The 16,595-nt window shown below is 27.1% G+C and overlaps 1 protein-coding gene across 1 annotated transcript in view; it reads right to left on the bottom strand.

The window, feature by feature from the left end:
* LOC105365402 (uncharacterized) overlaps window positions 1–16,595 on the bottom strand; it is a 50,824-nt gene that overhangs the window by 14,151 nt on the left and 20,078 nt on the right. The window contains exon 2 of the mRNA XM_011503547.1: window positions 4,610–4,798. Coding sequence (XP_011501849.1) covers window positions 4,610–4,798 — 189 coding nt within the window. The remainder of the gene's footprint in view (window positions 1–4,609; window positions 4,799–16,595) is intronic.

The raw sequence follows: 16,595 nt of genomic DNA, 5'->3' as shown, positions 1-16,595 counted from the left end.
ATTTTTCTTCCGTATTTTAGTATCTTCTTCCAAGCCCTATTACTTGCCGCTTCCCTACCTCTTCCTCTCTCCTCACTCTTTCTCTTGCTTTTATGTTTCCGTGCCAGCCATCGTCATAAAGTCAGCGAAGCGCACGGAACGAGCAGCAGCTATTTCTCTTCTGCGCTGCCGCTTGGGCGCCACTGGGTTAGGTTCGCTCTCGATGCGTGCGCTTGTGGGTGGTGTGTTTGTATATGTGTGTGTACGCGCGCGCGCGCGCGCGTGTTTGTGTGTGTGTGTGCCTGTGCGTGCGTGCGGCTGCGTGTGTCGGTTGCGAATAGGTTGGTGCATGCACATGGGGGTGGGAGAATGGCGAGAGAACGGTTTTTCCGCTAAGGCAGCGAAGAGCGGAAAGCGAGAGCGAGAGCGAGTCCGGGCTCGAGACGCGGATATTTCATTATTGTTGCTGGCGCACGTTGACGTAGCATCTTTCTCTCTCGTCCTTATTCTTTCTTTTTTCATTCAACATACCCCTCTCGTTATTGTTCTCCTTGGTTCTCGAGCTCTGTCTTTCAATGTTTTGCCACCGCTCCTCTTCCCGACTTTAGTACTTGGAGGACTCCGAGCTCCGGGAGAGCCGTTATGTCAATGAGATAAGTTTACGTTGCCATATTGATTCAATGCAATTTTAGCCCGGAAGGCGAGATGAGTACGCTCTTCGGGGTTGATTCCAGAGAGCGAGTGTCCTGTTACTGCGACAAAAAATACAAAAATTCGGCACATTTTAATTGGGGAAGCATCACTGCTGAGAGAACGTTCTTGATCTTCAAAGGTTTACGAAAATTTGTGGTCAGGCTTCAATTATTTCGGTACTACTATCACTTTAGGTAGTAATGCAAATCTCGAAGCGTTGCTGGAACTCCCAATTATATGAATTATTCATTTTTATCAATATTTCATTATTACATATAAAGTGCTTTCTTTCTATGTTATTATATTATCTTTTACTTTAAAAAGTTGCTTTTATGTAATGTTTTTAAATAATATATAAAATTTTAATCTTTACATATTATAAGTTCAAAATGTAGCAAACATGGGGTAGAGCGGCAAATTTATTCGAAAGTGATAATTTCATAATTATACTACAATATTTATTTTTAAAACTTTGTATTCTACTACATCCTAAATAAATTGAGAGTTTATAATAAGTTATATATTTAATTATATAATATAATATATATATATATATATATACGTGTGTGTGTGTGTGTGTGTGTGTGTGTGTGTGTGTGTGTGTGTTTGTATATTATTCATAAATATATAAATTATTATAAATTCCCAATTTATTTAGGATGCAGTAGAATACAAGGTTTTAAAAGGTAATTTTATTCGCAAAAACAAAATTTTTTTACATTTTCAGACATTATTGAGTAGTAAATTTAATTAAAAAATTAACAATTTAAATTAAAAATTTAAGACTTTACATTTAATTATTAAGTATATTATAATATTGAAATAGATAAATAAATATATATAATTGTCAATAAAACATTAACAAATTTTTAACATGAAATCGGAAATTGTTTATTCTAATTTTAACTAAAGACATATTTTAGGACCGAAATCATACTTAAATTTTACTTCATAATTTATAGTTATTAATATTATGAAAATTTTGACAAATTCTGGCGGTTAATAGAAATTAATTTTGTCGTTATTAAATAATCAATAAAACAGATTTTTATAAATAAGGAAAGAGAAATAGTAAAAATGAAATACTTCCAAGTTTATATCGATTCAAACAATTATAAGCTATAATCAGGTTCAGGTGATGGTAATTACAAATAATTCAGAACTTTTCTTTCTCTCTCTCTCTCTCTCTCTCTCTATCTATCTATCTATCTCTCGCTGTCTCTATCTCTTTACTTCGCTATTAAGTGATATATGATTAAATGCATTTGAACTACTAAATCTTGAATATAGAATGTGTAATGAATTTAGTATTTAATAAATCGTAACTGCATATATATATATATATATATATATATATATATATATTCGATCTTAAATTCCCTCCCACCCTCCCTGTATCTCTCTCTGTCTCTCTCTCTCTCTCTCTCTGTATCTCTCTCTCTCACCTTCTCTCTTAAAAACTTTTGCCTATGTCGAAAAACCCTTCCCCTTGCAGTTTCCAACTATTTCACTGATAGAATGAGTACGCGCATCGTGCCTACTTGATCTACTTTATGCGAAACATATAACTGCTTTACTTAGTATTATCGAATGTATTATCCCCAAAGCCGATGAAGTTTGCTGGAAAAGAAAGCTGACGTTAAGAAATGTTCGCTTTACTAGCATCTCTATGGTCAGTGTTTTATCCCTACACTCTGAAGGAAATAGACTGATATATTTATTTTATAAAATACTTGTTGTTTGATATTTATTTGATATCCGACAATATTTAGAGTAATTTCGAATGAGTTTCATATACAGTAAAAAGTAATGTATAATAACACGAATAAATGAGATATATTATAAAATTTCTAATAATTAAATTCTTAATAACAAAATTGAATATATCCAGTAACATAGTTAACAAAGTATACTGTTAATTTTTTCTTCTTTCAACATAAGCTATATTTAAAAGGAAGATTTCCTTGAAAATTAAGGTTAATTAAAAAGAATAATTTTCCAAAAGCAATAGTGCTGCTATCGATCACAGACAGTTTATGATCAATTAATTGAAATAAAATCGCATTATATATTTACTACTATCGTATAATATTTACGGTGTTAAAGTGAAGGGCATTTAATAAAATTTAATAACTAAATTTTAAATAAATAAGGCTTTTCTGAGAAAATGACATACTAACATCGAATTTTTTAATAGTTTTCCAAATAAATGAAGCGATATGAAAAAGAGTATAAGAACCGAACTAAAATGAAATAATGTAACACATAAAACAAAAAAGGATTGCAGAATTAGCTTTTGATAATCATAAGAGCAGCAGTTTTAATATTATCAATTTAAGGTGTATAATACCTTCGGTACATATTTATAGTACATTCGGTAAATAGCTTTACCCCTTAAATGCCTAAGATAATTGATTTAATTTATTAAATATTCAACTGAAGTTAATAAAACTAATAACAAACACTTATTTATACTATAAACGAATACAATTAATTTTTATACCAATGCTATTATTCAAACTAAAAGATTTTGATTCTAAATACCTATTATTATCCGTCCCAAACTTTATTAATACTAATTCATTAATTACAAAAAAAAAATTTTTATTTCAATTTTTATTAGTTTAAGATTCTATTATAAAATGTATTAAAAATTATTCACATACATGATTTTCATATAATTGTATAAAGTAATATGCTAGAAATAATATTAAATAAAAATCAATGTTTGCATTCTCATAAATTCTAATTGAATATGAATAAGCGCATTTATTGATCTATAATAAGCATTTATTTAATTACACTGTTGTGCAAGAGAATGCCCTTATAATGAAATTAAAGCTAGCAATAAACAGTGCAATAACAGCTACGGGATTAGTAATTTAATAAATATAATGCAAACTCTAAATATCTAAATATGCATATAAATCTACATTATCTAAACTGTTTTACTTTATCATGTTGATTATAACAAAAAGCGATGACTTGTAAAATGCAAAACATATTTCTGAAATATACATTTATTGAATATATAATTTTTAATGATATTGCTAAAATTATTACTTTAATGTTTTATAATATTAATTTATAAAAATAATATAATATTAATTACATTATACTTATATATTTTTTAATTAATTAATATTTTATACAATTTGCATAATTTGTAACTAGAGTTGAACGCGCTTTAATTTTTTTGGTATCCTAAAAAGCAATATTTATTATCACTATTATAAAATAAAATGTAATTAATGTGCTTTATTCAGAAATCCAATTTCAGAGTAAATTGAACTATCTTATTAAAAACACTGTTTACTCATGCAAAGAACTTTTTAACGATTGAGTGTATCAGTACATTCAGGCACCAATATTAAATATATTGTTTTAATAATATAATCGCTGAGTTTATTTCTGGCAATGTTTTTTGTTTTTTGTTATTTATTTCTTTTTTTTTATTTCCTACTCTTATACAAAAGTTTACTTTCATTGCAAACCTTTTCGCTTTTAATTGGCATATGACTATCATTACGTAGGTGAAATTGTCTTGCATCCGTGGCATTGTCGATCAAAACACACCGCACTATAAAGGATATAATGTTCAAGACACAAGGTGTATCAACCAAATTATAAACAAAGAACCTTCCATCGAATGTCCTCGTAACGCTTGCAATATGTACTAGTGCTATAGCTTATTGTGCAATTCCATTCTTTAAAGCTTGACGTTGGAGTTTCTTTCTTTGACTTTTTCATCTCCCTTCCCGCGCCCTAAACTTTGACGGCTGGTCTAAACAAACACCATAAGAAAAGAAGAAGGGATGGTGGACGAATGGTTGGTTCGCGCGGAGTGGGGCAGCAGGGAGCAGGAGTTCACGAGTAAAGCGGTCTCGCAGGGAAAGGCGAGAGTCGACAAATGGGGTAGACAATCTTGTTTACGTACCGGGTATCGATTTGCCGAGATCAAGGTACTCGCGCACCGATGGACTGAGGAATCCGGGTGGTACGACAGGCGCCTCGTTCGTCGGATTGTTGCGCTCATCCACCTCATCCTCGTAGTAATAGTCCTCTTCCTCCCGATCCAGGGGCTTGGCGCGCTTCGAAACTCTGCTGCCGCCTTCCTGCATGCTACCTGAAAAATGACCAATCAACTGTATCAGTTTTTACTAAATAGTTTCTTGATACATCGAAGCAACAGCGCACACACACACACACACACACACACACACACACACACACACACACAATTTTTTCTCTTTGATTATGAGAATGCTAACATCATTCAGTTTCGTCATACTATATTAGTTCTTCCAGTACTCCGATCTGATTGTTTTTGGAAAAAAGACCGCTGGTTTTTGGACGTAGTATTTTTCGTTCTCAACGAATGACTAAATTTGATGAAATATTAATTCAGCTTCATAAGTTTTTTAGTAAGAAAAGCAAACATGCCTTTAAAAAATGAACTTATAAATATAATCACAGTTTCATTTTATCACAATAATATCATCTTTTTTTTGTATTAATATTAATATTCATCAATTTTATTTGCTAACAATAAATAGTCGGATGAAAGTATAAATTTAGCAAAAACATTTATAGCTAGAAAATAATATCGATTAACTTCGAATGAATAACTAAATCAATTTTAAAGGAGTTTCATTAGAAGTTGATGAAAACATATATAGAAATATCGATTTTCAGTACAAATTATAATGTAATTCGAATAATTTGAAGAATATTGTAATTCAAAATGTAGTCAAAATTTTGTTATAATCTTGTACAATGCCGCATCCTTTTTTTATTTTATTTAATTACATTTTTTTACTTTTTTTTTATTAGCAACAAATATCTAGCAATTTTTAATGATACTACAATTCCAACAATATTTTATATTTGAATGTTTTAATACGGCTTCAAATAATACCTGATCAAATTATTAAAAATAGCATTATTAAAAGCAGCATACAATACTCGTATTATTTTAACAATATTTTTAAAATGTATCATTTTGATGCATGAAAATTGTTAGATATTTAATTCTGTGATATTTTTACTTTACATAGTGTATCTTATACTAATAACAAATAACAATTTGCGTTAGCAAAACTTTGTTATTCCTTTCTGCTAACTAAAATAGCTGATAATAAGCTATTTCATAGCTTAATGTTCAAATCTATTCGAATATTATTAAATATTAATATTATGTCTGTATGTATTAAATGTGTATGTATTAAATATGAATATTAATATAAAATGAAATATTAATAAATTCATTGCGACTTCATTCATTTATAACGTCTTAGCTAATTAAACATTATTTTTATCTCTCTACATTTTTTTTGCCCAAAAATAAGAAAATTAATTCTCTAGTCATCAATAAGGAATAACGCATTTGAATACTGGAATATTTACTTATGTATATCAATATTTTAAAAATTATACTATAATATTAAAAGTTAAGCAAATATGTAATCAAACCACAAATCTAGTGATTTTACAAGATTCTGAATTTTTTTGTTATATGATCAAAATTATGTAGGACAATACTTAAGTGTATGAAGGAGGTTGCATGCAGTTTCAAAGACATTAGTATCTTAATCGTTTTTACGTACACATCACACTTATTAGAACTTCTCTTCTTTTATCTGATAAGTCAATGAATAGAAAAATGCCAATTATCTTCTCCGTGTTGTAAACATAAAGTGACCAAATTTCACTGAGAAACTCGCTATTTCTATTAAATTTCTAGAAGATATAGTACGTTAATTATTGTTGTATTTATTTGTTTATTATTATGCATTTTTTAAACTAGATTACATTAAAGAAAATTTTTATAAATTATAAATATGTCGCGAATAAAAGTATATTTTAAAAAAATTTACTCAAAAATATGAAATATTTTTATAATTATGATAATTTCCAATAAGTACGTAATGTATATTACGTAATAGATTATATAATACATTAGTCCAAAAGAATTATTTATTGTATCAAATATTTTGTAACGAAATAATAGACGTAGGTGTAAGGCATGTAACTATATAGGAATTGAGACGTTGACCTCATGTATCCTTCAATAAAATTCTTATGAAAAAACAAATTCGTTTCTAGACAAAATTATTCTGATATCTTAATATAATGTGTCGCAGCAATTCATATTAAACTTACGAAAATTAAACAATAAATTTTAATAATTAAAACATATAATTATTGCATCGTTGATATTAAAATTAAAAACAAAATTATTTATAGCACTATAAAGTTCAACATGAAATATACAAAAATTAAAAGTTAACAGAACAAAATTAATTATAATTAAAATATTGATATAAATTACTGTATTGAACTGAATAAAAATATTGAAACAAGTTATGAATATATATGGAAAAGAAATTATAACAAATTATTAAAAAACGAAATTTATTCGTTTATTGAAATATATTTTACGTTTAAGAGAAAGTTTTATAAATTATCTACCAAAATAATACCAATACTCGGATTTTTCATAATAATTAGTATTTCAATTTATATTACTAGAATAAAACTTATATTAGTAAATCTTATTGTTCAAAATTGAACAACACATCCATGAGATGGGTTCCTGTTTGATTAACAAAGCATAGATTTTTTAATAGAAGTGTGTCCTTTATAGAAAATCCAGAGATATCCATACATATCTTTGTAAATTACCGAGAAATCAGAATCAATCTGTAGTAATGATGGCATCGTCTGTCGAAAATCTTAGAAGAGTTGATTTTGGCGGGTTATATAGGAATCAGAATGCAATAGTCATTCTTCAGAATAATAGGATAATTTACTAGAAGGTGTTCCAAGCAGTTGTAACACAGTCGCACATCTGGTTATGTTCTGAGATTGTGGACCTTGTACTTCAGTCTTTACTGGCGATTAGTAATCTCATCATTAACGAACATATCATCTGACTACAGTTACCTATGGCACGAGAGCTACCTCATTCTTAGCAATCAGAACATTGCATATACCACTGCAGAACTTCAGCATGGTGGCTGGTTCCCATCGGAAATTTGACACTCAACAATATGAGAAGTTCTTCCACTTTTAAAGGAGACCATAAACAGCATATATCAATTGCATTGACGAACGCACAACTGAAATTTCCGGATTACAATGGATGCCCAATGGATAAACTGACCTGACTCTTGGTCAATTCAGCTCAAGTAGAGTGACAAGCAATGCTATCAAAAAGATCGTCCTGGCATTCATTGGTAAAAGTATTCACACGCTGCTAATCACTAGGACATTATTTATAAATATTCAATAAGTTTTGAGGATAACAGCTGTATGTTTCAGATTTTTTACTGCCAATCCCTGAGGAAGAGAAGATAAAAAAGATATAATCATCAAATGAATTGATGATGGCGGGTGGTATGTTCGAGATTGGAGTAATTTCGAAGAACAAAACAAACTCTCGGACGCTTATGTTTGTAAACATTGATTCTGTGAATTTTTTCATAGTCTACGCCTTATTTTCTAGTGTCCAACAAAATTTCCGCATAGCAACGTAGATTGAAAATTCTCGAACCTTCCAATGTAGTGGAATTCTGCCCTTCTGCACTTCTCGAAAATTCTGGAGATTAGTTTCTGACGTCATCAAGAGTTTCGGCCTAGTAACAAGCCCCAGCACTGTTGCCAGCGTTGTAAGCTACCACGCGAATATTTTCAATCGATCAATTATCAGTTATTACTCACACAGCCATTAAACTCCGCTCTATACCAGTCAATCGGTTCACAATATATGCACTAATTAATTCTGCCGGACTCTGCAATAATAAACTAGTAAGCCACTAGTGAAGCCGTAATAATTTATAACCATTTAAGTGCGCCATAGTTAAGTAGTCAAGAGTGCTGATTGTATTTCAATGGTAAACCTTAAACTAGAAGCGTACCACCTACACACTCATCACAGAATTAGGTAAGACATGAGAAACCATATATTGATGGCGCAAGAGCGCCAGCCTTGTGAAACTCTGTGGGTGTGAATGCACCTGTCGCGATAGGCATTTATTGGCTCGCAAAGCTCCCGCGAACGGCTGAAGGTGTATGAGAAAACATCGGCTGCAAGGGCATTTATTGGATACGTTGCCATTACATGGCACTACACGAAGAAGTACCAGAGATTTACGACCTCTTACTTTCAGTCTAACTATTTACCACCAAACACACCATAGAGGATCAGGAGATTTACACCTCCTACCACTCTATGTAGTGCATACGAACGCCAAGTCACAACTACCATCAAAATTTCTTTGTAGTTTGCAAATAAATAAAGAGAAAAAACACACCGATACGCTATGTGTTAATATTGAATAAATACGGCTTCCTCTTCCACTTGCCAGCAATCCTCCCATCGAACATCACTGGGAGGTTTTGGTCTAATCATAGACACTTGAATTGAAATTATCTTAACATTATTTCAAATATTCACAAAAATTACTGTTTTATGTTTAATTTCATGTTATGTTTTTTTTTTTAAGTTTGTATGAATTTTATGTTTAATTAACATTTCTGTTTGTTATTTAGACATGAATATGCTGAATTATTACTCTATATAAGAGCACAAATAAGATATTGTTGCAAGATTAGATAATCTTGAAATTAATATGGCGTTGGCAATCATTGACGATATACACGAGACTCCATGCAGTATGTGGGTTGGCTGTCATACGCATGTTTATACTTGCATTCAACAAACTATTGCCTATTTTTCTTAACTATATATATATATATATATATATATATATATATAATCCATAAGTAATCATGAGGATATAATATGACACCGTTCGAAAGATTGTCGAAAACCCCGTTTAATTTCCTCCGAGATATAAATAATTATTTTTGAATGGCAATGAAAATATGTAAAATACTTGACATGTTTTATTCAATATTTGAATATTTTTCTCTGTAAAAATGTATATGTATTATATAAAATAAATATATTAAATATTATATAACAGGTAAACTTCAATAAAAATTTTCATTTGAATCTACAAATTTTATTGAAAATTGCAAGGCTTTTTTTACAACTATGATTTCTAAATTTTATAAGTTACTTAATAAAAATAATGAAAATGAAATACAATAATTCATATATCAATTACTAAATTTTAGTTTGCAAAACCATTATGTGAGTCATTGCTAAAACAGTTTACATTTACATATTAATATTTTATCAATACTATCAAATATTTCCTAAAAGTACGCAAAGTTAATGTAGATATATTATATAGTTTAATATAAATGTTAATTAAACGATTATAAATAATTCTAAAAATAACACAGTTATTGAAATTTGCTTATTATTCGTGAAAACTATTCATAAAAAGAAGAACAAAAACAAAAATAAATGGAAAAATTAAAATAAATATAATCTAACTGAAAAAGAAATTAAGAAAATATTCTATATAATATAAGACAGTAATACCATAACTATTTTATATATAGAAGTATTGAGATATATATATATATATAAGCATAGACGTATGAAAAACTATATCTATAATACTTAATGCATCAAAAGTAGCCGATAATAAACAAAGAAATAAATAGAAATTATTGATGTTTTAAAGAATGCACAACACGATATGAGTTTAGTGAGTAAAATATCATGAGTTAAGTTAAAGTTTATTATGAGTCATATTAAAATAACATGAGTTTAATATCATATAAATATAGATTTTACTAGTATTGTTGAAAAACATCAGTCAAAAATGGTTTATGAATATCAAATATTTCTCAATAATTTAACAATGAAATATAAATTTTTTGGTATAATAAATTTTAATAATTTTATCTATCTTAATTTTAGTTTTATCGCTATGTTGTCGACTTGTTATATCGACTTGTTTTACAATAATAAATCCATTATAATTGAAAGGAATTAAATAGTTTGAATAGTTATAATAATCGCTTATTAATAATTTTCAATTGATTTTTACATAAAAATTTAAATGCATTAATGTATTATATATTTTTATAAGAATAAAATGTATAAATGTAATAAAAATAAATGTAATAAAATGTAAAATATAATAAAAATTTATCTTTGCTCGATATCATTCAATATCATAAGTAATCACTGTCTATTTGTATTCTTATCCACTATGTATGATTAATAAAGATTGATAATTTTGATTTTATTTTAAAAGAATAAATTTGTATAAAATTGTTATTATTCTTTAAAGTTTTACAACTTTAAATACGTACTTATGTACATTGTTTATTTAAAAAATTAATTTCTACCCTCTGCCCTCAATTACCCTTTAACAATATGCAATTTATCAAGAAAAGATAAACAGAATATCTAAAGCCTGAATATTTATTATGCGATTTCATTGAAATAGAAACTTGATAGAGCAGCTTTTCCTCTTCAAGTTATTTCAATAGTTCAAATTATAGTATTATGATAATCAAGGTTGAGAGCAATGTTTGCATCCATTCGTGCAATTCAAGTATGTCATACTTTGTAAGACGGCAATGTACACGTGCGATAAACAATATTCTACTGCATGACTGCATGCCCCGGCGCGGCGAATCTCTCCGGGACTCTAAGAAGTGCTCGTGGAGTCCGCATATGTGTTCACGAACTTGACGCAGAAGCTGTCCAACAGCGCATTGTGGCTGAGGTTTGATAGGTATTCCGTTGCTCCGATGTGAATCACTCCCTTACACGTACTAATACTGTGCACACGTTCCGGTGCATTATTATGCATATGTATGAACGGCGAACGGCATCGATCCGAGTTAACTCTCTCCGTATATTTATGTGAGTTGGAACTTTGTGCATTTTTTATGGGGTACGGGTCAGGAACTGAATTCAAAGCGGCTAGGAAAAGTCTCTTGGATTTCATTGTAAGAAGTGGAAGATTAAATTTCAATGGTGTATAGCTTTGACACAAGAGCAGGAATAGATAGAGATTGGAAATGTTTTTGGATTTAGAAGGGAGGGAAATAGTTGTTTAAAACGAATATCATTTCTTATATGAGTCGGTTCTTCAATTACAACTGTTATTTATTCTTATAGAAGATTGGTGAGCAAAACAATTTTGTGGGCATGAAACATAAACTAAAACTAAGTTTATTTGCCTATGTAAGACTTAAACATTTAAATATTTTACAAAGGAATTTGATAGATATGCTTTTAGCTTTTAAAGAACATTGATAAATTAACGTATTCTACATTGTTTAAAATTCGAAGTAGATGTTTATTTATTGATTAAATACATTACTGCGAGTTAAAAGAATCCGAGCTTTATATGCTTTCATAGTCAAAATTCATCTATTTCTGAAATACAGTAAATTCTAATAAACATTGGCTCGTACATAGATTTCTCAGATATATATATATATATATATATATATATATATATATATAAATTTATTTATTTCTAAGTTGAGGCTTCTCATATTATCACTTCTTTTAAAGATTTTTCACATTATAAAATTTTATATAATTTTTTTAAATTCATATACGAATATTTCTTTCTTAATATATTTTTCTTAATATATTTTATATTTTTTTTAGGTAGTTAAATACTTATAGTTGGTTTTTGAAATTTATTTTCATTAATATTTATGTATATATAAACAATTTAATTTTATATAATATAATAATATATATTCAATTAATTTAAGAAATATACTGAAAAGAAATTTATTATTCATTTTATTTGAGAACGTGGAAAAATATAAAATAAAAATAAGTAAAATACTGCATGTCTTAATTTAACTAGATAAATCTGTATGATTTTCATAATTAATAGGTTTTAATATAAATTTTCGTACATTCTACGTATAGTATATATTATTTGTTATTTTAATAAATTTATTCACTATATGAATTATATTAAATATACAATACTTAGTTAGATTGATAATTAAAATTAATGGAATAATAGAATATGTACTTATATTTTCGAAATTATAATTATAACCAATTATAAAAAATGAGGCATAAAATCTATATAATATGCATGAATATAAACGAATGAAAAATAGAAACATGGTACGTAAGCAGAATGAGAACAAATTGAATTTAAAGTAAAAATATCTTAAAATAAAAGTATTCATCAAATCGTACAAATGAAAATAGAAATTATTAAATATTTAAGTTTTGTTATAGAATCAAGCACTTATGTAATCTGTAATGTTTCTTTAATATTTTCGCGGATATATTCATTTTCTTAACATTATGCTTAGTAAAAACAAAACGAACCCTTTACTATAAGGTAGCATAAAATTATTTTGACAATTTCAAATATTAACACAGAATTATAAAAGCTTGCTATTCTTACAAATATACATTAAATAATATATGGAAATTCGCACAAAAAAGGATTTGAAAGCCTTACCCTACGCAAGAACAAAAAGTGCCATCGGTAATCCAAGCTTAACCTGTTGCTTTAACGCATAACATTATTACCGACACGAGTTGGAGAACTGGACCACACTGCACCACATTGCACTCAGCTTCTGAGTGCTTTTCATTAATTAATTTATTGATGCAAAATAATAAAAATATTCGCGTTCTATTTAAGCGAATACGTGTGAGGATATGTACAAACGCAGGCTTATAGATATACAAAACACAATATTTTAATTATGGTGAAATTTGACGATTTTCCTATACATATTAACAACATTAAATTCATAATTATAAAATATTTGTTATTATTTTTTATTCCTACGTTAAGAAATTAGCTGGAGAAATTTATTTATTCCTAGTATATATTAAAGTAAGATATGTAGGTGAAAAATAGGTATATGTATGTCTTCCACGTACTTTAAATTTCGAATTGATAATTTTTCGAATTGTACTATTTATTTTTCTTTATGCAAATTAAAACTATAGTACAGTACAGATAGAAAATAAAAATAATTTTTCATTCTCTGTTTTAAGCATTATGTCATATTTTATACAATATTTTATGTATATGAAACAAAAATGAAAGAATCAAAATAAATGTATTAACTAATATTGTAAATTTGAGTATCAAATTACTATTGAATAAAGCAACTTCTCATGTACATATTTTTAATGTAATAAAAAATATGTTTCATAGAACACTTAACTTCAATTATCACCAAAAATTCATTTAATTCAATTTTCACACGTAATGAATTATTTAATATCAATTATTATAAATAAATTAAAAATAATTATAAAGAACTTTAATCTTATTTTTCAAATATTAATTTTTAATCATATTTCATGATTAATAATAGATTAGTAGAATGTATGTGAAATTGAATTAATTTTAATTTAGTTGCTTGAAAAATATATATTTATGATAATGAAAAGTTATTTTCGTGATTGAAGTAAATTTTACGTATAAAATAGAATGTATTTTTGAGTTTAAAAATACACTGATACATGTACTAAGAATAAATCAATAATTTTTGTAATTTAAATAAAGTTTCGGCATACCTATTATGTAATTAAATAGATCAATAAATAGAATTTATTTGTTAATAATGTAGCTTTAGACATTATCAAAATTATTTTGCTCCTACTGCTCTCGTTATTCTTCTGTTAGCTTGCTTTAATAGTAATATCATTAAGCAGTGATAATTAGCGTAAGTGGGATCGTATCCAAATATAATATTCTTTACTTTAAAGGGAAGTGCAATGCTTATATTTAGTAAAATAATGGTTCTACCTTAATTATAATCAGTTTGCCTTATTTGTTTTATAAAAAACAAATATGTACAAATAAAAAATATTTTCTAAAATAGTATATGGAACGTCTATTAATTCATAAACCTTTTGGTAAAAAGTTTTTTTTATAACTTGAATATTTTATAATTTAAGGCAGACTATCAAAGATACTATTAAATACATTAATAAAATTTTTATATATAAAGTTATCACTCAATTATTTCATTTTTATTACTAAATTTCTAATGTATTTAATAATGTAAATTTATAAAAGTTATATGTATGAATCAACTTTTATATATAAATTTCATATAAATTTTTTAAAAAGATTAAATACTAAATCTTTACAAAATATAACGTAATGATACAATGTTTAATATATGTTGAAAATATTTTTAAAAAAAGGTAATGGTAGAATAGTACAGTAAAAGGAATGCAAATGATTCAATAATAAATTAATTTTTATATTTATTTATTATTTTTTTTTTTATTATAACGTGTAAATTTTACTTTATACATGAATTTGAAATTAATGTATTAATATTGCCCAATGGAATAAAACGAGTTATTATCTTGATATTAAAAACTAACAGTTAATTATAAATTAAAATGTTTACAGCATTGCTTTATGATTTTATCATTAATTGTGTCAAGTAAACAAGAGTGATTACATCATGTATAATTCTATTAAGTTATGGTATTAAATAAAAACATTTATAATTTAAGTCTATTCGTTTACAAAATATTTGCTATAATAAAATAACTGATTTTGCGGAATATTTTTATTAAAGTAAGTTTTATTTTAATTATTTCATTAAATATTTATTCAGAGAAGCAAATTCTATTTAATTAATAAAAATGGAAAAAGTCGATTATATTGCGGCTATAGCGTATATAAGAATATCCGAAGTAGTACAAATAGAATTTATCAAAACGTTTACAATTCAATATCTTTTTAAGAATTTGAAATGCAGAATAAAAAATACTCTAATGACTACTAAAACTATATCGAAAATACAGAATTGTCGAAAGTATCAAAATGTTAGGTAATAGTAGGACGATATATGTAAAAACTGAACATAATGATGCAATTGAATTACATGAAAGAAAGAGGGACTGATAGTATAGAATGGAGTGATATAGATAGATAAGCAGACAAGTGATATTTTTGTGTGAGTTAATTGTATTTTGTAGTAGTAGGACTATTTGGAGACTGAATATGGTTAATAAATAAATATATATATATACATATATATATATATATATATATATATATATATACATAGTAGAATAGATGGGAGAAATGAGAGAGAGAGAGAGAGAGAGAGAGAGAGAGAGAGAGAGCTAGAAGTTATGCAAAACACTTTTGCGTTTACGATATAACAAGGCATGTGTATGCATTTTCATCGTCGGTTTGTTGTTTTGGAGTAATAAAAACATACGACAATTCAAGTTATTTGGCGGTACGTCATGCAGTTTCTAATACGGATACTTCTTCTTTTAATCACAAACACTATCGTATAATTTGTTCTTTCCATTCTTCAGAAAGAAGGGAATCTTATGCAAATAATAGTCATTGATGACCAATACTTCTTTAGCGTTTGTATGAATGTTGCATACATTTATGAGTGCCCTATGTAGACTTTCGATTAATTTAGCATCGATCCCATAGAACTTTCTCTAAGCACGTAATGAGAATAGAAAATTTTAATATTGATTTTTTATTACATTTATTAAACGCCAGGTTTCCATCGTATAAACTTTTTTTCTGTGCAGATAAAAATTCTTTATTACTATTAATACTTTATATTTACTTTATATGAATACTTTAGTATTTAATACTTTATAACTATTAATTTCTCATCAAAATGAATAATGTGAGGTGTGAAAACTTTTTTGAACCAAACTTAAAAATATATTTTTACAAAACAATATTATTATACTTTTATTAATTTTTAATCTTAAATTTTCCAAATAGAACTACGATGAATTTAAAATTGATTACAAAAATTGAAATATGCAACAAAAATTCTTCTATTAAAAATATAAAAACTAATCACCTATAATTCCATACATTTCTACAATTATTGAAAATTCTTAATGCACATCTTGTGAATAAAAATTATTTATAAGAAGGAATTTGCTTTTAAAATTTTTCTTCATTAACAATGTCTAGATAGTCCCATTGAAAAATCATGATAATAATAATATCAATGATCTGTGAAATTTATTT

This window comes from Ceratosolen solmsi, unplaced genomic scaffold (genome assembly GCF_000503995.2).
Source record: "Ceratosolen solmsi marchali unplaced genomic scaffold, CerSol_1.0 scaffold10, whole genome shotgun sequence".
NCBI classification, from domain to species: domain Eukaryota; kingdom Metazoa; phylum Arthropoda; class Insecta; order Hymenoptera; family Agaonidae; genus Ceratosolen; species Ceratosolen solmsi.
Note: the sequence above shows the minus strand (reverse complement) of the source record. Positions and strands in the feature narration are given on the sequence as shown.